At 44.3% G+C, this 26725-nt stretch overlaps 1 protein-coding gene across 1 annotated transcript; it reads right to left on the reverse strand.

The window, feature by feature from the left end:
- Positions 1-26156, reverse strand: OTUB1 (OTU deubiquitinase, ubiquitin aldehyde binding 1). Its single transcript, XM_073605385.1, has 7 exons — positions 26005-26156; positions 13258-13319; positions 12263-12361; positions 1894-2012; positions 1632-1716; positions 1218-1412; positions 1-348 (listed from the first exon to the last, which is right to left on the reverse strand). The coding sequence occupies exons 1-7, from the start codon at positions 26048-26050 to the stop codon at positions 151-153; spliced, it is 804 nt and encodes a 267-aa protein (XP_073461486.1). The 5' UTR covers positions 26051-26156; the 3' UTR covers positions 1-150.
- Positions 26157-26725: the final 569 nt, after the last annotated feature.

The raw sequence follows: 26725 nt of genomic DNA on the forward strand, positions 1-26725 counted from the left end.
TCTGTAGAATTCATTTATTTTGCTCCACTGAGATAAAATGTAACAGACAGGGGGTAATTTACAGACAAGGGGAAGCAGGTCAAAGCACAGAAGTTGAAGAGAATAGAAGATGACTTCATGTAGGGGAAGAGCTGAACAATTCGGAATTGGTCACTTATAGAGAATGTCGTAGTGTCCAGGTCGGTAGAGCAGGAAAACTTGTGGATTTGATCCCTCCGGAAACACATGGGTGACTGTGCTTCCCCCCTCACCCCTGTCCATATATTCAACCTGGATGGAAACATTCAAGGCCTGGGAGAGAGCAATGATGTGGATGTGATCACTTTCCTTACACATGGGCTCCACTTCCTAAGCAGAGAAACAGAAGAAAACACCACCATGGTTGAGGAAAGCAGCAGAGACAAAAAGAAAAGACAGATGGAGAGAAAAGGAAAAAAGATATTAAAACCACTTTTTCTACAACTGCAAGGCACACACATTAAAACATTTACAGAAGAAAGGTCATGAATACTTACCTTCACTTCCCCTGCTGCTCTGGGATCCTCCTAGTAGCTGGTACTTTGACCAAATGCTTACAGGTAATAAATCTGATTAGCACTTTCCATATAGACTAAAATGCCACAGAGCCAGCCATTATTGTGTCTCAGGGCAGCAGTGAAGGTATTTTCAGACTTCTAATAAATCTAATGACTTCTAGGATATAGGATGGGCTGCAGGGCAGCAAGTTTGACCATAGGTCTCCATTTAATGAAAACAATAGAACAGAGTTAGATCCTGGGAATAAAGATAAACCCTGGGGTGGTTATAAAACACATATTTTCTTTAGAAATGCACTTAAAGCATCTACTAAATGTAGATAGTAGGTATTTGGATACTTTCTTGCTCCAACTGAATGCTGACTGCATAGGTTTAATAGTCAGCACATCCCTTTTTATTTACTGCTGTGGATTGCTGAAAGATCGGTTACAGTTCCATAGTGTTAACCTAAACTCTTCTATTATCCACAAAATATAGCAGTCCCACAGCCGGTATGCTTTACTATCCAGATAAGGTACATGTCTGCAAAGTACTAAATGTACACTAATACTTCTATATAGTTTCACATCAAAATATTTCCATTGTTTTCCCTAATACAGAAAGGAAATGGAGTAAGCCATTTGATAGACTATTCCCAAGAGATGGTGAGCTATGAAAAACAAAGCGCAGCTTTTCTTTACCTGCTGGCAGAATTCCTTGACGCTTCTTCCCCCTTCTATAAAGTGCTGGTAGAAGACACTCTCTCTCTGCAGGTGACCAGATGTCAGAAGACGCAAATAGACAACCACATAGTCTGAAACAGTCTGCTCATTAAATGCAACTAGTAGCTCCGACACTGCAGGACGCTTCTCCACAAGAGCGATTAAATCCATGAACTGAGAGAGTAGAAGGAAAAGAACACTAGAGGTCATATTAAATAATATAAAACTGCCATTTTCTAAAGCAAGCAGTACATACACTCACTGACGTGCATCAATTACAAAATGAAAATATTTACAAAAAACACAATAGAATCGTATGCAGAATTATCTAAAAGTAACAAATAAGCCTTAGGGATGATCAGTCTGATTAACATTGTCAAGGCCAGCGCTCACCGTATTGTGAAAATCTTCTATAGTAAACTCTGTAAAACCTTGTTTGATGAGCTCTTCCTTGCTGTGCAGTGACACTTCCTTAAACCTTCAAAAGTGAAAGGGAAAGACAGGCGGTGAAGATAGAAGGATGAAGTGTGCACAGAATAAAGGGAACGTTTCATCACAGAGAAGAGCCCCACAGCGATAACCGTACAAGTAAACAACCAAAGTGAAAGTGAAGACACTTTCTAAGCAAATGTAGAAAAAAAAAATTCTATCTTACCTTGTTAGGTCAGGACCTCCCTCCAATAAAGCTTCTAAGTACGAATAGCCAAATGCTCGATAAAAGCAATTTCCATCTGGTCGCGTTCGGCGTATGTGAGAATATCGTCTGTGTAAATCCTAAAACAACAACAAGACTAGTGACATGCATCTTAAATTTAGCTTTTGTATACATTGCAATCACTTTTTCTGTTACTACCTAAATGTATGTTAACCAGTATATTGCAAGTGACGAGATGTAGGAGAGGGAGAGTAAATGTTTCTCGCCGTATCATGCAAGACGCAACAAGAACCATCAGCATTGTTCCCTGGCTCCTATATAGTTAAGCTACACACCTCTGAATTCCTAAAGTGAGCTTAAACTCTCATGGTTGATTTTTACCTATAGGTAAGCCTATAGTAAATATCTCCTAAACGGTGCACCATTTAGGAGATATTTATTTGTGAAGCCGCCAGTGATGACACTGGCGCATGCGCTCTAAAAGAACAGCATACCCGTGCTGTTCTTGCAGAGCCCTGTGCTGTGAACAGCAGCTCCCTACATGTATTGGATTGAGATTTAGTGTCATTCAACTCTTGTATACATTTATTTTTGTGAGTATCCGTCTGTATGTTTCGTTTTTTTTTTTTGTTTTTTTTTTACAATGAACCCTCGGTAATGCACTAGGCGTGTGCTCTTTTACGCTTGTCTACTAGATTCCCTGATCTGAGGAGGGCTGCATCAATAAATCATACGAGAAGAATGCTATTTCATTGCTTTTGATGATCCACTGCACAAGTAGGCTTTAAGATATAGCTCTATACACTGGAAGTGTTTTGAACACTGTACCCATATTTTTTTCTAAGAAAGATAGAGCTTTTTGTGGTGCCATTTAATCACCACTGGGTTTATTTATTCCTATATGAAAAAAAAGTGTATATTTAGCCACTGTGAAAGTTATAAAGTCTACAAACTATGGTATAACCATTCAATTTGAGGCCCTAAAATGCCAAGACAGTACAAACACCTACAAAATGACACATTTTTGGAAAGTAGACACTCAGTTATTTAATAGAAGGCATTGAGTTTTTTTGAAGTGATCATTTTTTTGCCACAATTTTGGGAAATTAAGGTAAGTATTAGATTTTTTTTTTTTTTACAAAGTTGCCAAACTTAGATTTACACCCCAAAACATATTGTTCTACTCTTTACGAGTATAGGGATACCACTTGCATAATACTTTGCTACCTAGACACAGAGGTGCCCAAAATCCAAGTTGCACCTTAGCCTTTCAATGGGAATAAATTACGCATCTGATTGCCTAAATACCCATCACATTTCTTGAAGCTCTTTAGTCCCAGGACAGCAGAAACGCCCCCACAAAATTATCACATTTTGGAAAGCAGACCCTCATTTACATTATATCATTAAATATAAATATATATATATATATATATATATATATATATATATATATATATATATTTACATAGGTGGGGCAAGTCTTTTGAAGGTATTTTGAAGTGGTATTAAAGACTTGGCTTTTTAACAATAAAAAAAACGAACATGTTATACTTACCTGTTCTGTGCAGTGGTTTTGCACAGAGCAGTCACTATCCTCATCTTCTCGGGTCCCCCACTGGTGCTCCTGGCTTCTCCCCCTTGACCAGTGGCCTCATGCAAGCCGCTTCCTATGGGGGCACTGGTGTGTGCTCACTCCCAAGCCCTGCTTTAAGCTTCCATAAGACAGAGCTACGGCTCAGCCCGCCCCCTGCACTCCTCATGGTCTCACTTGCTGTGAATGACAGCAGTGGGAGCCAATGGCTCCTGCTGTCTTAGCCAATGAGGAGAGGTAGTCCCAAGACAGCAGAGACGCTCATGCACATTCACTTTAATTATTACAACAGTCCTAGCCCAAAGAATGTGCAAACTTAACGTTACACCCCAAAACACACTCTGCCATTTCTCTCCAGTATGGGTATACCATATGTGTGAAATTTTTTTTTTACAGCCTGGCCACTTAGAGGAGCCTGAAATACCTTGATGTGCTTTTTCAAAGACTTGTCCACCAGTGTTGTTCATAAATGGCAGCTAGTAGAATGGGATTTTAAACATAGCTTGTATATTAGGTCACTTCTGGGTTTTACTGTCAATTTTCATGGCTGCTGTGGCCAGAAAACAGAGTTAGGTACCTGGTAACTTTTTCTAAGAGGTCTTCCAGGGCAGAGTCCGAGAGATGGGCTACTCCTCCCTGAAACAGGAAACACATTAGTTCACCATTATAAATTTGTTAGCCTTACCTGTGTGCCTTAGTTATATTAAAGCATCAAAGGAACGCTCAGTAAGCTAAAGCTTCCCCAGTCTCTTTCCTTGCTGCCCATAGATTTTGGGAGCAATGGGATGATGAAATTTTGGGTCCTATGGAATGCTGAAGAGACTTTGGGTAGAAAAGCCGGGTCTGGCGAGAGAATAATTTTGTATGTTTGTATCAGGTAGTATGGTTCCATCATGGAAAGCGCTTGGATTTCGCTCACTCTTCTGGACGATACCAGGGCTACTGGAAATGCAGTTTTTAAAGTAAGATTTTTGCCTGAGCGGTCTTCCATTGGTTCGAATGGGGGAGTGAGAAACCCTCTGAGTACTGTGGACATATCCCATATGTTGGAGTTCTGTCAATTTTTGTAGGTCTAGCTCTGCTTAGTCGCTTTATCAGCGGATCCTCTGCAAGTCTGGTGTCCATGAAGGAGTAGAGTGCTGCCACTTGTACCTTAAGCGTGCTCTGAGAGAAGTTCTTGTCTGCTCCTTCCTGTAGGAAATCCAGAATCGTCGGGATTATCCCTCTGTCGGGAATCTGTTTGTTTTTATTTCCAGGAGACAAACTTTTTCCTCACCTTCTCGTAGATTGCTCTAGTCACGGGTTTCCTGCTGTCTAGGATGGTGTTGATCACTGTCAGACAGCCCTTTGTTTTGTAATCTTACCCTTTCAGTAACCAAGCCAAAAGCTTCAGGATTCTGTGGTCCGGATGGTTGACTGGTCCCTGGGATAAGAGATCTGGACGGTCCGGCAGTGTCAGTTGTGGCTGGATGCTGAGGTTCTTAAAGTGGCTGAACCATGCTCTTTGAGGCCAGTGCGATGCTATGAGTATCACTGTTGCTTTCTCTGCCTTGATTTTTTGAATCACTCTTGGTATTATGGCAGTTGGAGAAAATGCATAACACAACTGCTGTCCCCAGCTTTGTCTGAAAGCATCTACTCCGCTGTTGCCATCTGTGGGATCCAGTGAAAAGCACGTTGGTGATTTTGTGTTTGCCTAGGAAGCAAATAGATCCACCTCAGGTACCCCCCACGTTTGCATGATCTGCAAGAAGGTTGCTTGGTTTAGCGACCACTCTGTTTTATAGTCTTCCGGCTCAGGAAGTCTGCCAGCGTGTTGCCCGTTTCTTTCAGGTGGATGCCCGATATTGATCTTATGTTTGCTTCTGCCCATAACAGAGTTGTTTCAGTCAGCTTTGGGATTTTGTCCACCCTTGCCTGTTTAGGTATGCCACCGTCGTGGCGTTGTCTGATTGAACCCTTACATCTCTCCCCTGTATCTCTGGTTGAAAGGCTTTTAATGCTTCCTCCATCGCTTTTAGCTCTCATGTTTGAGGAGGCTTGGGACCATTTGGAGTTACATTTCCCCTGCGTGCAGAGCTCCTCCATGTGTGCTGCCCAACCTAAGGCACTGGCATCTGTGGTGATCCTGACAGGGTTGGATTGAGCCCATCTGGGCCCTTCGATATATCAGAGCGGGTTGAGCCACCATTGGAGTGTTTGTTTGACTGGGTTCAGAACAGAAATGGACGTGTCTAGGGATGAGTGGTTGCCATCCCACTGGGACAGAATATGATTCTGTAAAGGTCTCATGTGAATCTGTGCCCAGGTGATGGCTGGGATTGAAGACGTCATAAGTCCTTATACTGTAATTCCTTCTCTGATCATGATGGAATTGGTCCCCATTAGAGAGGCTATCGCCTGTGTGATTTTTTTTTGTTTTTTTTTTTCCCCCATTAGGAAGGTTTTGGTTAGTCTGGGGTCCAGTACATAACCCAAGTACACAACTCTCTGGCTTTGGGTTAGCTGCGATTTTCCTGTATTTACTATCCACCCCAGGTTTTGTAGATAGGACATACTTGTGCGCAGGTTGGTCTCTAGGGTCTCCACTGAATCTGCAAAGAACAGTAGATCGTCTAGGTACGGTATGACGCCAATGCCTTGTTGTCTTAAGCCCTTTAGAGCTTCTGCCATTATCTTTGAGAAGATCCTGGGCGCAGAAAAAATGCCGAAAGGAAGAGCTGTATATTGCAGGTGTAGGGTGGTTGCCAGTCCCTGAATAGCGAACCTCAGGAACTTTTGATGACCTTCCCTTATGGGAACATGTAGGTAGGCATCCTGTAGGTCTATTGTGGCCATGAATGTTCTTTGTGGTAAGATATTTCTGACTGGATAGACTCCATCCTGATTTTTTCTATTTTATTCTTCTGTTGAGTGGCTTGAGGTTCAGTATGAGCCTTAGCTTGCCTGACGTTTTTTTCTTTGCAAAGATATGCAAATAAAACCCTGTTTGTTTCTCTTTGATTCAGTAGGTTTTCCAGGGACTCCAGAAAGGTCTTTGCCCGATCTTCATCCTTTGGTAGGATGGTTACTAGGTACTTTGTTGGGGGGCGGGTGGAAAATTCTACTGCGTAGCCCTACGCTATGGTGCGGCGGATGAATTTGTTCCCTGTTGCTTTCATCCACTGGTGAGCAAAAGCTGCGAGTCTGCCCCCCACCTGAAGACAGTCGCTGTTTTTTGTTCTTTGGGTTAGGGGGCTTGAGGATGAATTCACCCTTGCCTTTTTTGTTTTGCTGTCCCCAGTGCTTCTTTGCTCCCGGCTTGTTGAATTTTTTGAACTGCCGAAAGGGCGTCTTCCTTGCTTCTTTTTAGTTTGGGGAAACCCCCTGTTTTTTGCTGCCGTCCTGTCTAGCACTGTTTCTAGGTCAGGCCCGAATAGCAGATCTCCTGTGAATGGGATTCCGCATAGTCTGTTCTTGGAAGGGATATCACCTTCCCACGACTTCTGCCACAGGGCTCTTTGGGCTGAGTTCACTAGAGCTGTGGTCCTCGAAGATATTCTCACCGTTTCAGCCAAGGCATCTGCTAGAAAAGCTGCCGCTCTGGTCAGTGTGGGGATGTTTCTTACTAATTCTTTTCTTGGTGTGTCACTTTCCAGTAATTCTTGTAGATGGGTCAACCAAATTAGTAAGGTGTGGGCTGTGCAGGTGGAAGCCATCGCTGTATTCAGGTTTGCCGCCCCTGCTTCCCAGGCCCTCCTAGGAAGGGCTTCTATATTTTTATCCATGGGGTCACTTAAGGTACCCGCATCGTCAAAAGCTAAGTTGGATTTGTTTGCGACTCTTGCTAAAGAGGCATCCACTTTGGGGCATTTAGCCAAGGTTTTGGTGTCGGTCTCTGAGAATGGATATCTGCGCTTGACCGCTGCTGATATGAAGAGTTTTTTCTCTGGTTCTTCCCACTCTTTTTTGACAATGTCTTTAAGAGTTTGGTGTACAGGAAATGTTCTAGGTTTCCTGGGCTGCAGTCCTTTATACATCTTGTCATGTAGGGTAAGCTCTGCAGCTTTTTGCTCTTTGAAACCCAGCGTGTCGGCTATAGCTTTTAGAAGGCTGTCCGTATCTTCTGAGGGAAATAAGTTGCCCTCTGATGCCGGATCTTCCTCCGCAGTCTGAGCATAGGCCATCCTCAGATTCATCAGAATCTTCCTCTTACCGCTCTGCCTGCTCCCTGCTACCCGAAGGGACGCATGTCCCGCTGATAGATGGGGTACTGGTTTTACTGGCACTTGCCAGAGTCTCTAACTTCTCAATTGCTGAGCGTAGGGGTGCCATGGTGCTCTTTATTTCTTTTTTGAAAGAGCTGAGCAGGTCTTTTAGGTAACCTTGCGATTCTTTGGCCACCATCTTGTCTATGCATTTTTGGCATAAAGATTTTTTCCAATCAGGTGGAAAACGGTGGCCGCACGAAGCGCATGCTTTGTTGCAGTTTTTCGCTTTCCTTTCCTCTGGGGTCCTTGTCTGAAATCAAGCATAAAGGTACCCGTGAGCTACGCGGTTATCAAACTGCATGTAAATAGCCAAATTTGTAGTGAGGTAAAGACAGGGGTGACTCCAGAGTACTCTGGCTTACCTTGGAGCTGTCCTGGCTTACAGGATCTGCAGGGCAGGGTGGAGAGGCGTCAGACATGGTCAGCCACCAGGATTCTCTGCTTATAGGGACCTTTTTAACTGCTTCCTGCGAAGGCTCCGGCCCCGCACCCCAGCTGACCCCGTGCAGGTTGGTGGACATACCTGCACATGCCGCTCCTGCTGGTGTCCTCCTTCCTGGCTTTCCATTAGGGAGGGGGACTTCCACTGATTTTTTTGCCCTTTTCTCTTTTTTTTTTTTTCAATTCTCGCCACCGCCCAGAAATGACGTCACCGGAAGTGCCCCGCTCTATTGTTTCCCTAGAAGGCTTCCAGTCTTCGAGAGAATGGGCGGAAATGCGTTTCCTGCATCAGCACCATCTTCGTACACCTGTGGGGCCTCCAAGAGGGAGATGAGCCGGGGCAAACTGGGGAGTGCAGTGGACGTCGATTGCAGCGGTAAACAGGCTGGGGCGGACAGGGGGTCGGACCGGGAGAGAAGCTGTGCCAGAAGCCTCCAGCCAGGCTGCCGCTCGTGGCCATTTAGGGGTCAGATGCAAGCCGCAAACGGGTCCCTCTACCAGCAAGGAGAGCGGTATCCCAGGGAGAATGCCAGTGCATGCGCTCCAGTTTGGGGGGGATGGTTGCAGACCCCTCTGTAGGGGTGAAACCTCAGGCAGAGCGATTTGCTCAAATTGCTGCCCCTGCTCGCCCTCCCAAGGCCCACTGGGCTGGATGGGATGCTGGACAGGGAGTCTCCTGCAACAAGCACAGAGACTTGGAAAATAATAAACGTTTTTGCAGCTCCTGTGGGTCTGGAGGAAACACAAACAACTGAGGCACGCAGGTAAGGCTAACAAATTTATAATGGTGGACTAATGCATTTTCTGTTTGAGGCAGGAGGAGCCTATCTCTCGGAAGAGATGCCCTGGAAGACGATTCGAGAAAAAGAAGCTAATGGAGCACCAGCTGTCTAATGGACCTCTGATGTCCCATTAAAAAAAAGAACCTTTTTATTACAGCATGCTGTGACAAAAGAGGCTATTGGCCATCTATGTGGCAGAAATAAAGTTAAAGCTGAAAACCTGCCTTACCTTATTTTTCATATAAGTAGCCTGACCCCTCCTGTGCCGACACTTACTCCTCTTTGGCGGTCTTCAGGTCAAGGCGCTGGCATCTTAACTGTGGGCAGTCAACTGACTCCTTGCGGCTTCACAGCTGGCTGAACACTGCGCATATGTGAGCTGCACTGTGCCCCATGAATGATACTGAAATCTCCTGGGCTCTTTGACGCGTCGCAAGAAGCTGCAGGGGAAGGAGGGGGGAAGGAGGGGGGAAGGGGGGAGAACTTCTGCCAGAAGTGAGAGCGGGTACCTGTCAAAATCAAGTACCCACTCTACTCTCTCTACCCCCATCATCTTGGGTGAAGTTTCGCTTGATCATTTGCTTCCCATTCTATTTCTGAAAGCATTGTCAGACCTCATGCACACAGGACATTTAACTCTCCTAGAAGCCAGCAGCGTTTTAGCAGGGAAAAAAAGCCTGAAGCTTGTAAAAGTGTCTAAAGCTTTTACAGGCTTTGAGGAGCTTTTATAGTCGTCAATTCATTTAATTGGCCAAAATAAAGAATTTATTCTGATCATTGAAATTCATTAATGCTCAAGCACTAACGTTTAGCAGCTTTTTAGTACCTTTAAGCTTTTTTTCTGCCCAAACTCTGCTCCTGAACGCACTGGCAGTGAGTTTTTTTTCCTGCCTCTAAAAAGCTGCTAAAAGCCTATGTGTGCATGGACACAAAGGCTAACAATGCAGGGGCATTTAGAGGCAGGGAAAAAAAATAAATTAACGTCAGATGCCCCTAGAAGCAGCTATAAAAACCATCTTGTGTGCATGAGGCCAGAGAAATCTGCACAAAGTTTTTGAAGGAGCTGGGTAGCTAGATTGTTCCTCCAAACATTTTGGAGGAAAACTAACCAGAGATCTTCTGTGGATGTAGGCTGCCTCAAATCTTTCTGTCTCTTCATGTAATCCCAGATAGACTCGATGTTGAGATCAGGGCTTTGTGGGGGCCAAACCATCACTTCCGAGACTCCTCCTGGTTCTTATTTATGCTGAAGGTAGTTCTTCATGACATTGGCTGTATGTTTGGGGTCCTTGCTCTGCTGCAGAATAAATCACATGCCTCCATGATGGTATGGCATGATGGATAAGTATCTGCCTGTATTTCTCAGCATTGAGGACACCACTGATTTGGCAACATGTGGTTAACTAAAAGGCAAAACTTTTTTTTTTTTTTTTGAATAGAGTAGAGAGGGATTAGAAGAACATCTGGCAGTTTTTACTGGGCGATTCCAATGGGGACACCAGTACGGGTGACCTTGATAACACAAAAAGATTCCCTCGCTTTGCAGGGATTTCCTCTCATTTCCTATTTGTTTTGGGCTATGACACAGGAAGTGAAGGGACATCTCCCCAATGGAACAGAGATGGGAAAAAAAAAAAACTAACAGGATAAAACCCTCCCTTACTCTATCCAAAATGAAATTTTAGTTACCTTTTAAAAAGGAATGGAGAGTTCAAGATTTCATTTTTGCCCTAGGTATCTGGAAAATGTGGAAAGAAAGAAGGAACATTCTACATATCTGTATTTTAAACATGAAACTTCTATATTAGGATGGAACTAAGGGCAGAACTCAGAATTTTTTTACAGTAAGTTTAAAAAGAAAAATAAGGAAAAAGATTGTGTGTTTTGAAGTAAACCATTTAACTCCAAAATGTAGTTGTCTAGCACTTCTTAAAATGCACATATAGCCAAAGTGTCCTTTTGTAGTGGGAAGGGTTTAAACTGCCATCTGGATATTTATGGTCTCTGTGGCCTGCTGGGAAAATTTCTCTTCACTTCCGGTCTTGAAGACAGAACATGAAGTGGAAAGAAATATCCACAAAGTGTGGGGGTGATTCCCATCTTAGACAGTTGTCACCAAAATTTGTCCCCACTGAAATATTCCCCATAACTGACAATGGTAACCTGTACAGAGGGATGACTCTCCCTAGCAGGGCAATAGACAGCAAGACTAAGCAGTTAAGAGACCCACCGATAACATATCCATTTAATAATGCCGATTTCCACAGTGTTTTGTAAGAAAAACCCTGACATCCTAAGAACCTCAAAGAATAATGCATCCCTCTGTGATTTCTGTTAAAGCCTAATTTTAGCTAAAACTACAAATGATAAAAAGCACAAAGGATGCAATTTACAGTTAAGATGATGTGTCCCTTGTGTTGATTCTTCTCCTTTCAGCTGAAATCTTACTCTGTCTTACCATCCCCCCACCCTCGCATCCTTCCAATGCAGCGGGGGTTACTACAGTTAAAGCGGGGTTCCACCCAAATTTTGAACAATATCTGTATGTATTCTCTTCCTTGCCTAGATGCTGACATGCCGTTTAAAAAAATTTAAATCGCCGTAATTACCTTTTATTTTTCTGTTCTTCTTTGCACTTCCTGGTTCTCCTCCTGTGGGAGTAGGCGTGTTTCTAGCCTCTCCCAGACTCCTGGGAGCTAGTCTCAGGCTTCCCAGGATGTCACTGAGCATGTGCGGGAACGAGCAGTGGATGCTGGGAGCACAGCATTCACTGTATCCAGGAAATAAATGCTTGTGGGCTTCAAATGCCCACAATGAAGATGGAAACCGCCTGCAGTGAATAATATAAGTTATTCTTTCCGACGAAATCTGACACAGGCGGACATATTACACACAATATGTCAGTATGTAATGCTGAGAAGAAAAGTTTGTGAATGAACTCAAAAAAAAAAAAAAAAAACGATAGATAGGTGGACCCCTGCTTTAAGGGGCTGTCGGGAGCTTCTCACCAAGACAGCTTGAATATGCCCACCCCTTCCTGCTAGATCTGCCATTCATAGAAGCCATATTACAGCTTCTATGAATGACACTGGATCTCTGAATGAAAGGGGCAGAGATATCCGCACAGAACAAGATTTTGGCTTAAAGGAGAATAATCAACACAAAGGACACATCATACTAACTAACTTATGTCCCTTGTGCATATTTCCCGGTTTGTAATTTTTTACAAACTTAGGCTTTAATTATATCCTTTGGTTGTCTGAACCTCTAAATCAAAGTAACTTTGCACAGTGTAATATTACCTTAATTTTGCCTTGGTACACCTGATCTTCTGGAGCATATTCCTGATACAGTACAGAAAGGTCCAACCGATCTGAGAGTAGTGGAGTCTGTCCAGCAATCTAAGATAACATTTAAAAAAAAAACAAAAAACTGTAAATTGTTAGACTGATTTGCAGAAACATCAGCTAATTTTTCTAATTGACAAAAAGTACCTTCTATTACCCTCAGCCTCATCCTAATCTCCAAATTCCTTTATTTGCTGCTGTGATCTAACTACTTGTTAGAGGGTGGCTGCGTTTATTCTCCATGGTCCATGTATGCAGGAACATTGCCAACCCCTTATGCTTGCTGAGTTGGACTGGGGCTATGGAATCTGTAGAGTGCATATGACTGCAACTAATATGCACTGCTTGTTCCAAACAAACAGAAGGGAGGTTGAAAAGGAGGACACAATGAGCTACAAAAATAGATTACAGGGCCACTAAGTAGTAGATGTGTATCGATTATTTTTGGAGAATAAGGATATTGTTTAGTGTCACTTTCTCTCTGAGGAATCAGAATGAACATAGAATACTTATCTTACTCCTCACTCTGAGGAATTAGAATTAAAATAGAATACTTACCTTACTTCTTGCTCCAGTAGACTCCCGCACTTTCCTCCGCTCCAGGTTGTAGGTAGTCCCTCACTGTTCTCACGTACAATGAAGGACTATAGGCTCTGCATTGTACTTGACGTCATCATGCAACGGCAGCCTACAGCATCTTAGGGAAGAGGTTTTAGGGGACCAATCACACACTGGAGTGTGGAGTAACTAGTATTACAATTTATTCCTCAACCCTTAAAAGAACTAGCATCTAAACCTTGCAGAAAGGGTTTTTCTTTTTTTGTAATTCCTGAATTTGGGCTTTAACGAATGTTAAAACCCATAGGTGAGCTTACAATGACAGTAGTGCATAAAAGAATCCATGTGCCCCAGCTCTCATGCACGGTTATCCTATATTGTGTCACACTAACCTCTTGCTGTATTCGGTCCTGCTGGGCAATAATAGCTTCGTCATATGTGAGGCAATTCACACCTACGCAAAAATTAAAAGATTAGTACAGTTAACTGATAAAGGGAAAAAAAAAAAAACATCCATACATTTCAACAGAAATGGTTTACATTTTCCTTGTCATATACTAAGCAACTGAACAAAATGTTCCATGCCTTGAACTTACGTGGGAACAACTGAATCTAAATAAAGATGTACGGGTCAATTTTTTTTTAAATTAACATTTATTAATTGCAAATATTCTATTGTACTGTGAATGCACATTACCTACATCATCACAACAATGACACCATTGCAAGGATTTGCAGGAAACCATGCACTTCTGTCCTACAAAAATACTATCAACAGATTCCTAAAAAAGCAACAAGGTGTGAGGCAGGCAATACAAGTATTCTCACCACTCAGATTCTAGTTCTTACACAGTGCAGCCCACAAGATAAGGGGGATACACTCAACCAACTACATTAAAACCACTGTGGATCAGGACTGACATGATTGTGTCATTCTGGGACAGCATCTTATTCTGGCTCTGTATAATGCCTTAAAGCGGGGTTCCACTCAAATTTTTAACTTAATCTTACCCCCTTCAGTTAATTGCATATATGTTCAAATGCCGCACGAAAATTTTTTTTATCACTGTAATTACCTTTATATTGTACTTTATTGTGGCACTTCCTGTCTCTCCTCCCATGGGAGTAGGTGTGTTTATTGCCTTTCCCCGGTGCCGCACTGTCTCCTGGGAGCTTAGTGTCAGGCTTCCCAAGATTCAGTGCGGGAACAATGATCATGCGTGTGAACAAGCTGTGAATGAACAGCGTTCACCGCATCCAGGAAATCAATGCTTGTTGGGCTTCACATGCCCACAAGCAAGATGGAAACAGCCAGCATCACATTTTTTAAGTTATTCTTCAGTACGAAAACAGACAGAGGCAGAAATATTATACCCAAACTGTGAGTATTATTTTGGGATTAGCAAAGTGTCTCAATGACCCAAAAAAAAAAAAAAAAAAAAAAAAAAAGAAGAAGATTGGTCGCCGGACTCCCACTTTAACAAAGATAGCATTGAACTTCTGGATAGAAAATAAGGTAACATTTTAAGGAGTACTCTGTGAGGTAGGATATACCTGAAATGGATATATATTACTAAGTATGCACCCACACACGTAAACTATGTATAGAAAAAACTTTTTTTTTGTTGTTTATTTTTTTAATTGGGTATGGATGAATTTAGAAACCATAAAAAACATTTTCTGTGGCATGTGCCTGGATGGGAAGATTTCCTTTTTTGCAGGAAGTGAGAGGAAATCCAAAATATAAGGGGAATTCTCTTAGTTTTCACCATAATAGGTTTTCCCATGAAAGGTTTATTTCCATCACTTGATCTAGTGACCACTCTAATGCCCCGTACACACGGTCGGACTTTGTTCGGACATTCCGACAACAAAATCCTAGGATTTTTTCCGACGGATGTTGGCTCAAACTTGTCTTGCGTACACACGGTCACACAAAGTTGTCGGAAAATCCGATCGTTCTAAACGCGGTGACGTAAAACACGTACGTCGGGACTATAAACGGGGCAGTGGCCAATAGCTTTCATCTCTTTATTTATTCTGAGCATGCGTGGCACTTTGTGCGTCGGATTTGTGTACACACGATCGGAATTTTCGACAACGGATTTTGTTGTCGGAAAACTTTATATCCTGCTCTCAAACTTTGTGTGTCGGAAAATCCGATGGAAAATGTGTGATGAAGCCTACACACGGTCGGAATTTCCGACAACAAGGTCCTATCCCACATTTTCCATCGGAAAATCCGACCGTGTGTACGGGGCATAAGATTTGGATTTTCTCATGCCTTCCTGTCTCTTGAACAATAATCAGCAGACAAATAGAGAAGGCGCATCTACCTAGAGGAAATAGAGACCCAACAGGGGTTCTAAACCAGGGGTCCTCAAATTTTTTAGACAGGGGGCCAGTTCACGGTCCCTCAGACTGTTGGGGGGCCGCACTATAGTTTAAAAAAATATGAACTAATTCCTATGCACACATCTTATTTGTAGTGCAAAAAAAAAAAAAAAACAGGAAAAAACAGTACAATATTTAAAATAAAGAACAATTGTAATCAATATGAACTTATCAGTATTTCACAGACTCCCCTCATTACAGAACCACTCCCAATCACAGACCCCCCCTCCCCATCACAGACTCACCCCATAACAAAGCCCCCCCATGACAGATCCCCCCATCACAAAGCCCCCCAACACAAACTCCTCTCCATCACAAAGCCCCACATAACAGATTTCCCCCATAACAGACTCCCCCATATCACATACTTCCCCCTTTACAGATACCCCCATAACAGACGCCCCATCACAGACTTTCCCCATAACAGACTCCGCTATCACAGATCCCCCCATATCACAGATCCCCCCCATAACAGACTCCGCCATCACAGATCCCCCCATAACAGACTCCGCCATCACAGATCCCCCCATAACAGACTCCCCCATCACAGATGCCCCCCCCATCTCACAGATGCCCCCCATCTCACAGATGCCCCATTCGATATTACACTGCTGCCCCTTGTATAATAACACAGCACTTCCACTCCCCTGTTACCTGTATCACACAAGACACGAAGCATGGTGAGTCCGGACAAAGGGTGGGACTTTGCAAGTGAAAGGCAGGTGATTGGTTACTAGGCATCGGGGCGGTCCCAGGAATCAATCACCTGCTTCTTAACACAAAAGGTCCTTTGTCCAGACCTGTCATGTTTCCCCGTCCTGTGTGATAAAAGTAGCAGAGGGCAGGGGGAGTGGTGCGATGTTAAAGGGGCAGTCCGCGGGCCGGATAAGAAACACTGGAGGGCCGGATTCGGCCCGCAGTTTGAGGACCCCTGTTCTAAACCATCCATACGCTATCCTAAAAAAAATGGCTAAAAATACACTTTAAGACCAAACTCCAGGCAAAGCTTTTTCTTTTGCTTTATAAAGTCAACAAATACCAAGATCAAAAAATTCACATTACAAAATGCTTTCGCTAGGATGGTAGCAGAATGTGAAATTGTTGATCTTTGTATATATCAAGGGACTTTGTATTTTCATGCACACAAACATTTTGCAATTATCACCTTTTGATAACCCTATTTTTTATTTTTTTTAACCAAAAATAAATATTCATTGTCTGAACTTTATACTGTACATTACCCAATGAATGAAGCATTTGTTTTTCACTGTGTTTATTAGGATTATCCATTCTTAAAGCAGACCTTTTACAAAACCACAATCGGCATACATCTGTGTGAGCATAGCTGCAGGAGCTGACAGTCTCCCACTGCTTTCAATGGGGGCTGTCTCTAACAGCAATATGTGGGAACCCCCACTGGAGTTCTCACATCTAATCCTTTTTTTAAAATAACAAACATATTATACTTACCTGCTCTATGCAATGGTTTTGCATAGACCAGCGCTGATCCTCCTCTTCTTGGGTCCCCTGCCGACAATCCTGGCTCTTCCCCCCTGCTGAGTGCAGCTTGCTATGGGGGAACTCATGCAGACACACTCCCAACCCGCACTCTGTGTATCCATTGACACACACGCAATGCTGCTCAGCCCCTCCCCACTGGCTGTGATTGAAAGCAGCAGGAGCCAAAGGATGCCGCTACTGTGTCTGAGTCAGTGAGGAGAGAGAAAAAGCTGCTCTTGTGCAATGTTGGATCCACAACGGGCTCAGGTAAGTATAAGGGAGGCCAGCAGTCAAACATTACTATCTCCAACGCATTTCTTCCACATTCAGGAGAGGGAGGTTGAACCTCCCCTAACCGCAGCAGCTCTTAACTCTGCTAAAAGCCTATGTTGACACATAGGCTTTTATGGAGATGAGTTTAGAAGCTTCAACTAAAAAAAAAAAAAAAAAAGGCCAAAATCTCCTAAACTCAAGGTTAGGAGCTGTAATGTACATGAAGCCTGAGGCTCGGTTCACACATGTACAATGTGGTAACCCTGCAAAGCTACTGCGGGTTCCTGCATCGCACCAGACATGCACAGCCGTTCACACCGCCATATGCGAACTGCCAGGAGTGTCAATAGATGGTTAATGACACCCCCATTCCAGCTCGCATATCGAACTGCGAACGGACAGTTTGGACATGAAATGGATCACATGGGTGTGAACATCCATGCGATCCGATTCTGGTGTGGTCCAAATGCGATGCGATGCGATATCAGACATTGTATCGCACTGAGGTGCGAAACACGTGCAATCTCACAGCGCACGCTGGTGTGAACCAGCACTAAGTGTGGTTTCTCTCTGGTGCTTTGTTCCATGCTGCAAATAATTGACGCAATGTGTATTAAAAGATTGCCTTTTAAGTTGTTCAAGGTAAGCATCATTCTGGCCTCACACATTGCTGTTTTTAGGGAATTTTAGCCAACATTTGATTGCAAACATGGATGAAGGCAACCTACCACCAGAGGTTGTGTTCAAACCACAGTGTGGATAGAAGCTTGTTAGCAGAGGGTACAGCAATCTGGTCATTTTTTTAGAAGCTTGGAAAAGTAGAAGTGTGTTTGGGGTCTACAGCAGCGCTTGCCATGATGTGAAAATGTTCACAACTTACTTGCACATTACTGCAGGCTCACCCCTAAGGCTACATTTTCACTAGCCTACTCTGACAGTGGCCGTGGGAAAACACAAAACACGGCAAAAACACAAACTGCGTTTTTGCCACGTTTATGTATTTTCCCATGCCCGGTGGTCAAAACATTCCTATCCTGAACGTGATTCTTCCACGTTCAGAAGAGGGAGGTTAAAGCTCCCCTAACTGCAGCAGCTCCTAAACTCTGCTTAAAAGGAGAAGTCCAGCCTGAGCTTTTTAGGCTGGGCTTCTCCTCTGGGTCACAGGAGTGCAATTCGTTTTGCACTCCTTGTGACCCATTTTCAGCGGAGAGCTGTCTGAAGTCCACTGACGTCACTGCAATCAGTCGAGGCAGCACGTCATCCCGACTTCAGAAGCCTGGATCCGCCAGCTGCCTTGACTGATGGCAGTCTCTGCGAGCCGCACCTCCACAGCTCAGCGCTCCAATGAGCGTGGAGACAGAGAAAGGGGTGACCAACTAGTTTAGGGAAAGGAGCCGTGCCACGTCCAATAATCTATAGACACAAAACAATAGGCGCTACACACGCTGGACGCTTGGTTGTGAGGCTGTCGGCATGCACTTTTATTTCCATCTAAGAGACGCCTTCCTGTGACCTCAGCACGCCGCTCTGGCTTGCGCGCGCCCGGGTCGGGCGGGACGGGAGTACTGTCACACTTCTCCATGGTGACTGCAGCCTACCAACCTGCATCTTTCACCGTCTAAATACCAATATTTACATTAGCTACAATACTACTGCTTATTGCCATACCCTGCCCTCCCTCCGTGGCTTTCTTTGCTTTTAAAAATTCTCACAAGCAAACAATCGTATATCTTCAGCCCAGATGAATCCTTCTCTCTCAACTATGCCCCTGAAGAAGGACTGTACAGACACTAAGTACCCCGAAACGCGTCGGGCTTGAGAAGAGCTTTTCATCACAACTTATTTTGTGTTGCATATCATGGTTACTATATAGTTTTACTATGTTACCCTAGATATCTATTGCTTGTTTTTATTAATTGTACTGTTCAATACGAATAAAATTATATGTTTTTTATTATGTACAAACATTCTCGGTTTTCATATACCTTATTATTTTTTGCCTTTGCAAGTGCCGGAAAAGTCCACCTAGGGGAACTCTTTGTTTTGTGTCCAATGAGCGTGGAGAAGCAGAGAGGAGAGACACTGATTGACAATAAGCAGCTCTCCTCTTGGAGAGGAGTGAGAACCGAGCCATCGGCGATGTTCAGTGGCTTGGTTCTCAGTGCAGAGACGCCGGGGGACAGCTGCAGCATCAGTCTGATGCTGCATCCACCTAGGCAAGTATGATTAGGAAAAAAAAAAGAAAACCTATACTTCTGTGTTAACGCCTATGTGTACATTGACACATAGGCTTTTATAGAGTTGTGCTTAGGCACTTTGGCAAAAAAAAAAAAAAAATGCCAAAAGCTCCTAAATTCAAGTTTAGGAGCTGCCAGTGTACATGAAGCCTAAGGTCTCATGTACACTGCTGCTAGTAAATGGATGTTTAGGAGCAGTTGGGCATTTTTTTCAACTGCTCCTGAACTCTCCTCTGTGTTATCTTATCGCTACATGTTCACAGGGTCGTTTATAGTCGTTTCTAGGCAGTTGGGTTTAGAGACTTTTTTTGGAACCCAAAAAATGCGTTCAGAAGCTGTGTTTTTAAACGCTAAATGCGGTAACTGCCCGCTGGCTGAAAAAAAAAAAAAAAAAGCCAATAGTGGTGTATAGTCAGAAAGGCCCATTTCACACAGGCTGTCCAATCAGGTTTACCTGTCCATTTTTCAGGCGGACATGATCGGATCATCCATTCAGCCCTATGGAGCGGCAGAAGTCAGCGGACATGTGTCGGCTGACATACGCCGATATCTGATTTGATCCTGTCCACCAAATCCAGACGGATGGTGGTCTTATTTACCATCTGTCTGATGAAAACGGACAGATGGTCTGCTTTCATCCGATCTCCCCATAGAGGAGAACAGAACTCTGACAGGTCCGTCTCCGCACACTGAGCGGAGACGGACCCGGTCATCTGCCTGCTCAGCTGAGCTAGCGGAATCTGTCAAAACGGATCTGCCCCGTGTGAAAGGGGCCAAAGACTTTTTGTGTTATTTTTGTTTGCACTACGTGACTTTTTTTGTTTGCACTTTACTGGTCACCTTATAGTATTCCATATAGGAATATGGATTGATTTTTTTTGTTGTAATTTTCACAGTAGTTGAGACATTACACATCAGTTTATGGTTAAGCAAGCGCTGTCTGTATATTTAACTGGCTCACCTGAATGCATAGCAAATATAGCAGCTGCCTATACTACCATTAACATTTAATTACACACCTAGGCGCAGGTGTCAATTTGCAGTAAAATGCTGCCTGCATAATTTTTTAGTGCAACACAAAGAAAAAAAATTGTTTTTTTGGATTGTCCATGTGTAGGGACTGCACAGACCAAGGCACATGGTATGAACAAACCCTTAGAGCCCTGGTGCCCAACCTGCGACCCTTTCCTTTTTAAAGAGCATCCCTCCAGCAGTTAGCAGTGGGAGCGTTGATTTGTAAAAGGAGCCTATAACATAGCAATTTCTGGAATTTTTTAAGTACCATGTCCCTAGTCTTCCATTCTGTGACTTTAGCCTCCCACCACTCCTGCAGAGCAGTCTCTGACCATTCCTCTACTACATCGCTCAGATCAGCATATTTCTGCAGTGGGTACAGCCAGGTGTTAATCAACTGCGGCTGCTTACCCTGTACATATAAATGCTAGCTTGATGCTGTCCACGGGATATCACCAAAGGAGTGATTACTTGTGGTTAGGGACAGAGGAGTTCCCTGGATGCAAATAGTCTGTGTACAGAGCCACTTACCTGTCCCTAGCTGTGTGCAATTACTCCTTAAGTGACTATATGCAGGCAGTATTAGCCTGTTATTGATTTGTACAGGATGAGCAACCGCAGCTGAATGAACACACCTGGTTGTATCCTCCACATAAATACAGTGATCTGGGCAGTGTACAGCCATGTAAATGGGCCCCCCGGCAAAAATTAAACAGCATGCTGCATACAGCGAGCAGTGGTGCTGACAAATGCAACCTATTCAAGTGAATGGGGTCACAGTGAAACTGCATGCAAACATATAACTTCTGAAAAGCAATCCATCATAGGCTGGTTTTAAAATGGGCAGCAAGAATGGCAACACATAAACAAGCCCTTAGCCTTAGTTCACATAGGTGTGGGCCAGGAATGCATGCATAATCGTGCATGTTACCGACTCACAAGCTGAACACACTGCTCTTTAGCAGACATATGGGGTGCTATTAAGCTCCCATTTACACCTGCCACAAAACGCATGTGCACTTTTCTTGTGCGTTTTTCCAACAGCATAACCCATGCACTTGAATGTACTATCCTAAGTGTACTCAAGTAGCTCCTGCGTCTTTTTTGGCAATGAGCTTCATACATTTTGTCACACGTCTCCTAGCTGCATTTGGGATATCATTAAAGAGGAGTTCCAGGCTCCTTCAGGGAAAATGTAAAGTCAGCATCTACAAACACTGTAGCTGCTGACTTTTAATATAAGGACACTTACCTGTCCAAAAATACGGCAGTGTCCTCATCCAAACCGATTTTTCAATTGGATATCGGGTGCTGTCACCGCCATCTCCACTAAGGGAAACCAGAAGCAAAGCCTTGTGGCTTCACAGCCGGTTCCCTACTGTGCATGAGCGCTGCATTCTGTGAACAGGCTGGCTGCGGGGGAACGAGAAGTGGGGCTGAACTTCCAGCCGAGTTCGCTGTGGTGAACTCAGCCGGAAGTGGGAAAGGGTACCTGCTCCCCTCTCCCACCCAAAAGGTGCCAAATGTGGCAGCGGAGGGAGGAGGCAGACAAGCGGAGCTTCCCCTTTTGGGTGGAGAATCACTTTAAGGCTAGGTTCACACAAATGCAGGTCAAGTAATCTGTGCTAATCACGTGTTCACCAACCCACAGGCAAAATGTGCTGCTCTTTAGCAGAACTGTGGGGGTGCCATTAGGAATTAATCCCATGCTTTAGAATATGCGGTGTATTTCAAAAGGAGTCAGGGCCTTTTTCCCCACAGGCACAGCAGTCCATTCAAATAAAAGGACTGCTGTGCCTGTGAAAACGTGTCCGCACTGACAAGCACAAGTGTAAGCCTAAAGTAAAGCTGGCAATAGACTATACCATTTTCTTATTAAATTTCCTTTAGACTTATATTCAACTATGTAGTGCAAGGGTTGAATCCAAGAAAAGGCTGGACGACCGCACTCTGACAAGCTGACATGTTTCACACCACTATGGGGTGCTTAGTTATAGCTATGACTAAGCACCCCATAGTGGTGTGAAACATGTCAGCTTTTCGTTGATCCTGTGCCTCTGATGTCTTTGTACCAGAAGAATTTTTAAAACGGTCTTTAATAAAGGTGTTAACAGAGTGCTGTCGTCCAGCCTTCGATTCATTCCTACATGCAGAGCCAGCACCCGTTTCCATCCTCAGGCGGGATGCATTACGAGATATCTGCCTAGAGTGGTGTCCTTTTTGTTGTATGTAGTGCAAGGGTCTTCCTGATTGCATACAAATTTGAAAGTGTTTACGTTTGACCTCATATTATATGGAATTGGTAAATCGAAAGGAAAACTGTACAAGAAAATTGTATAATGTATGGACAGCTTTAGTTCACACCTGTGTGTTCAGTGCAGCCTGTGTTTGCACAGCAGTCCTTTTATTTGAACGGGCTGCTGTACCTGTGGAAAACGTAGGAAAAAGGTACCTGCACCTTTTTAACCACTTGCCGCCTGCCATATAGCAAAATGACGTCGGCAAAGTGGTTGTGTTATCCTGACCGGACGTCATATGATGTCTTTCAGGGTAACAAGCCGATGCGCGCCCCCAGGGGGGTGCGCACAAGTTATGCCACCCATGGTCACCAGCGATAACAATCAGTGCCCACAATGGATGCCAGTGATGCCAATCATTACCATCCATTAGTGCCACCTATCAGTGCAGCCCCATCAGTGAAGGAAAAAAACTTACTTATTTACAAACTTTTGTAACTGGAACAACAACAAAAAACACGTTTTTTTTCAAAATTTTTCGGCCCTTTTTTTATTTGTTTAGCAGAAATTAAAAATCCCAGAGGTGATCAAATACCACCAATAGAAAGCTCCATTTGTGGGTACAAAATGATAAAAATTTAGCTTGGGTACAGTGTAGCATGACTGTGCAATTATCAAAGTGTGACAGCGCTGAAAGCTGAAAATTGGTCTGGGCAGGAAGGTGTATAAGTGCCCGGTATTGAAGTGGTTAAAAATGTTGTTGCAGGGAAATCGCATGGCACTTTTGCAACATTTACTGCACCCTCAAACACACTGGGCATTTAGATGCATGGGAGTACCATTAGGAATGAAGAATGGCAGCCCCGCAGGTCTGTAAAAGAGCAGAATTTTGGTTGCGGGTGGTGATGGATGCGGGAAGGTGCGTGATTCCCGAACACCTGCACAGGTGTAAACCTATCTAGCCTTTGAAATAATGGCTCTGCAAGGCGGAACGCGGGTTTTGGCGAGTTTTCAGGAACATCTACAGAAACACTTTTCTGTGTGCGCTTCCCAAAGCATAATGGGTGAATGGAGCCTAATTCTTAATGATGCCAAAAGAAAGGAAGAGGAAAACTGGGTAGTCTGCCAAGAATCAAAACATTCTTTATCAGTTGAACTTAAGTATAAACATTGTAACAATTTGTCAATGGAATAGACTGTGTGTAAGGCCCCTTTCATACTGGGGCGGAGTCGGCGGTAAAAAGGGCGCTATTTTTAGCGCCGCTTTACCGTCGTTTTTGCGGCGGTATTCGGTCGCTAGCGGGGCGGTTTTACCTCCCTGCTATCTGCCAAGAAAAGGTTAAGAACACCACAAAGCGCTAGGCCGGTGGCATATCCACGCTGCCCCATTGATTTCAATGGGCAGGAGCAGTGAAGGAGCAGTGTACAGCTCCAAAGATGCTGCTAGCAGGACTTTTTTTAGTGTGCTGCCAGTGCACCGCTCCAGTGTGAAAGTCCTCGGGGCTTTCACATTGGAGACACAGCAGCGGCTCTTTCAGGGCACCTTGCAGGCGCTATTTTTAAACATTAAACCTTTTTCAGACATTTGTTGGTTTCAAGTTAAAATCATTTTTTTTGCTAGAAAATTACAGTGGAACCTCGGATTGCGAGTAACGCGGTTAATGAGCATTTCGCAATACGAGCACTGTATTTTTAAAAATCGTAACTCGGTTCGCGAGTGTTGTCTCGCAATACGAGCACGATTCAGGCCAAAGTGGTGTGCAGTCCCGCTTTTGGCCGAGCCGACCATCACGTTCGGAAATGCATGGAAAGGCCCGAAAACAGCACAGCTGACCTCGGCAAATCTCAGGTAGGAAGTCTTTCCGAGGTCAGCCGAAGTGTCCTTGGGCCTTTTGGGCAATTTCCGAGGCTCTCAGTCGCATTGCCGCCGCCCTCCGCCTCTGGCCGCATGCGGTATTGCATCCCATTGAAGTCAATGCAGAGCTAATTATTTTCGTTTCCATTGACTTCAATGGGAAAACTCGCTTTGATATGTGAGTACTTTGGATTAAGAGCATACGCCTTGGAACAGATTTTGCTTGTAATCCGAGGTTCCACTGTACTTAGAATGCCCAAACATAATATATTTTTTAGTAGACACCCTAGAGCACAGGTGTCAAACACAAGGCCTGCGGGCCGAATCTGGCCCTCCAGACCATTTCATGTGGCCCTTGCACCTCTCGGCAGCTGCAGGAGAGCTCCAGCCCCCAACCAGACCCCTGCTTTCAAGCAATGCATCCAGCTTCTTCCCAGCAGCATAAGGAAAGAGGGGTACACTGTGATGTAAGGGAGAGTGGGGGACTCAACGTCTGATGGTGGGGTGGCTCTTGATATCTAAAGTAAGGGGAGGGGATGCGCTGGACATCTAATCTTACAGACACAGCCGGCCCTTTTGAGGACAATCATAATGCTGATGTGGCCCATGATGAAATTGAGTTTGACACCCCTGCCCTAGAGAATAAAATGGCGGTTGTTGCAATATTTTATGTTGCACTGTATTTGTGCAGCAGTCTTTCAAAAGCAATTTTTTTGGAAGAAAATTACTTTGATGAATAAAAAAAAAAAAAAAAAGCTAACCAGTAAAGTTAGCCCATTTTTTTTTTTTTTGTATAATGTGAAAGATTTTACGCCGCGAGATTCGTGATCTTTTTGTTCTAAGCAAAAAAAAATTGAGATTCTCATTTTGGCCAGAATCGTGTAGCTCGAACGCCACCACACATTGTAAAACGCTGTGTGCAAAACTGCACAGTGCTACAGCAGCCTGCGATTCCGTGCAGCCATGTTTTTTAAAACCGGGGGTTGGGAACTTCTTAGCCCGCATTTCTTGGGGCTACAGCAGGCCGTTCCAAGAAATTGGCCGCAGTGCCCACACAAAGGCGCATGAACACCACACACAAGGGTGAGCCTAGGCTTAGTAATACAAAGAGCATGAACACCACACACAAGGGTGAGCCTAGGCTTAGTAATACAAAGAGCATGAACACCACACACAAGGGTGAGCCTAGGCTTAGTAATACAAAGAGCATGAACACCACACACAAGGGTGAGCCTAGGCTTAGTAATACAAAGAGCATGAACACCACACACAAGGGTGAGCCTAGGCTTAGGGCATGCACTGCAATGTGCCACAGACTCTGCACATAGGAAGAATATAGAGGGTCCCCCACCAGAACATTCTACCCTCCCCCCAGCTCAGCCCCACATTGCGCAGTGTCATGTATGAGGGTGGCAGGGAGGACTGAGCACACAGGCCCCCCGTATATACATGCAGTGCCCGGTGATGGTGGGGTGTGGAGACACAAGGACACCCAGAGCCGAGCGATACAAAGAGCCGGCCGGGTCTCCTCACACTCAGCCCTGAGGGAAGGTAGACACACTCCGGGAACAAGCTCCAGCGGCCGCCCCCTCCTCCCCTCACACATTCACACGCAGCATCTCCTCTCACCGTCAGTACACTGCAACTTCTGCCGCTCAGGTTCCTCGGCCGCCATCTTTTCTCCGGTCCACCTTTTCCTACACCACTTCCGGGAGCCGCATACCGGAAACCTCCACTGTCCTTTCACCCCTGCGCGCCGGATGCAGCGGTCACCATGGAAACTGTGCAGTAACCCTAAACCCTGCCCCCCCCCCCCCCCAGGAGGACACATGGCCTGCTGACATGCAGCACACCAGCTCCAGGCTATGGCTGCCAGGACATGCTGGGACTCCCATGTTCCTGGTCTGGGCTTGGGGATAACATTTCTTAAAACCCAAAAATGTTATATATTTTCTGAAAGCTGCATTTTCATTTTTTTTTGAATGTCACGACATTTGCGCAACTGTTTATCAAAGCTATATTTTCAGGAAAACATATAATAAAATTAATTTTAGCGCAAACACACACACAATATAATACCCAATTTTTTGGCGACATAAAACATAAAGTTGCATCCAGTGAATAGATACCAAACATGTCAAGCCCTTGTTATCAGCAAAAGCGACAGCACCCAAAAATCTCCATAGGCAATGCTTTAACCACTTCAGCCCAAGAAGATTTGGCTGCTGAATGACCTGGCCATTTTTTGCGATTCGGCACTGCGTTGCTTTAACTGACAATTGCGCGGTCGTGCGACACTGTACTCAAACTAAATTGACGTCCTTTTTTTCCCACAAATAGAGCTTTCTTT

The sequence above is a fragment of the Aquarana catesbeiana genome, linkage group LG11 (genome assembly GCF_042186555.1).
Source record: "Aquarana catesbeiana isolate 2022-GZ linkage group LG11, ASM4218655v1, whole genome shotgun sequence".
Classification (NCBI taxonomy): Eukaryota; Metazoa; Chordata; class Amphibia; order Anura; family Ranidae; genus Aquarana; species Aquarana catesbeiana.

What these genes read in the sequence shown, in the direction of transcription:
- OTUB1 (XM_073605385.1), bottom strand. Translation starts at nt 26,050, where the DNA reads ATGGCGGCCGAGGAACCTGAGCGGCAGAAGTTGCAGTGTACTGACG. An exon ending in GAAGTTGCAGTGTACTGACG is followed by an intron (nt 13,320 to 26,004) that starts GTGAGAGGAGAT and finishes ATTTTTGCGTAG; the next exon opens with GTGTGAATTGCCTCACATAT. An exon ending in GGAGGTCCTGACCTAACAAG is followed by an intron (nt 1,717 to 1,893) that starts GTAAGATAGAAT and finishes TCACTTTTGAAG; the next exon opens with GTTTAAGGAAGTGTCACTGC.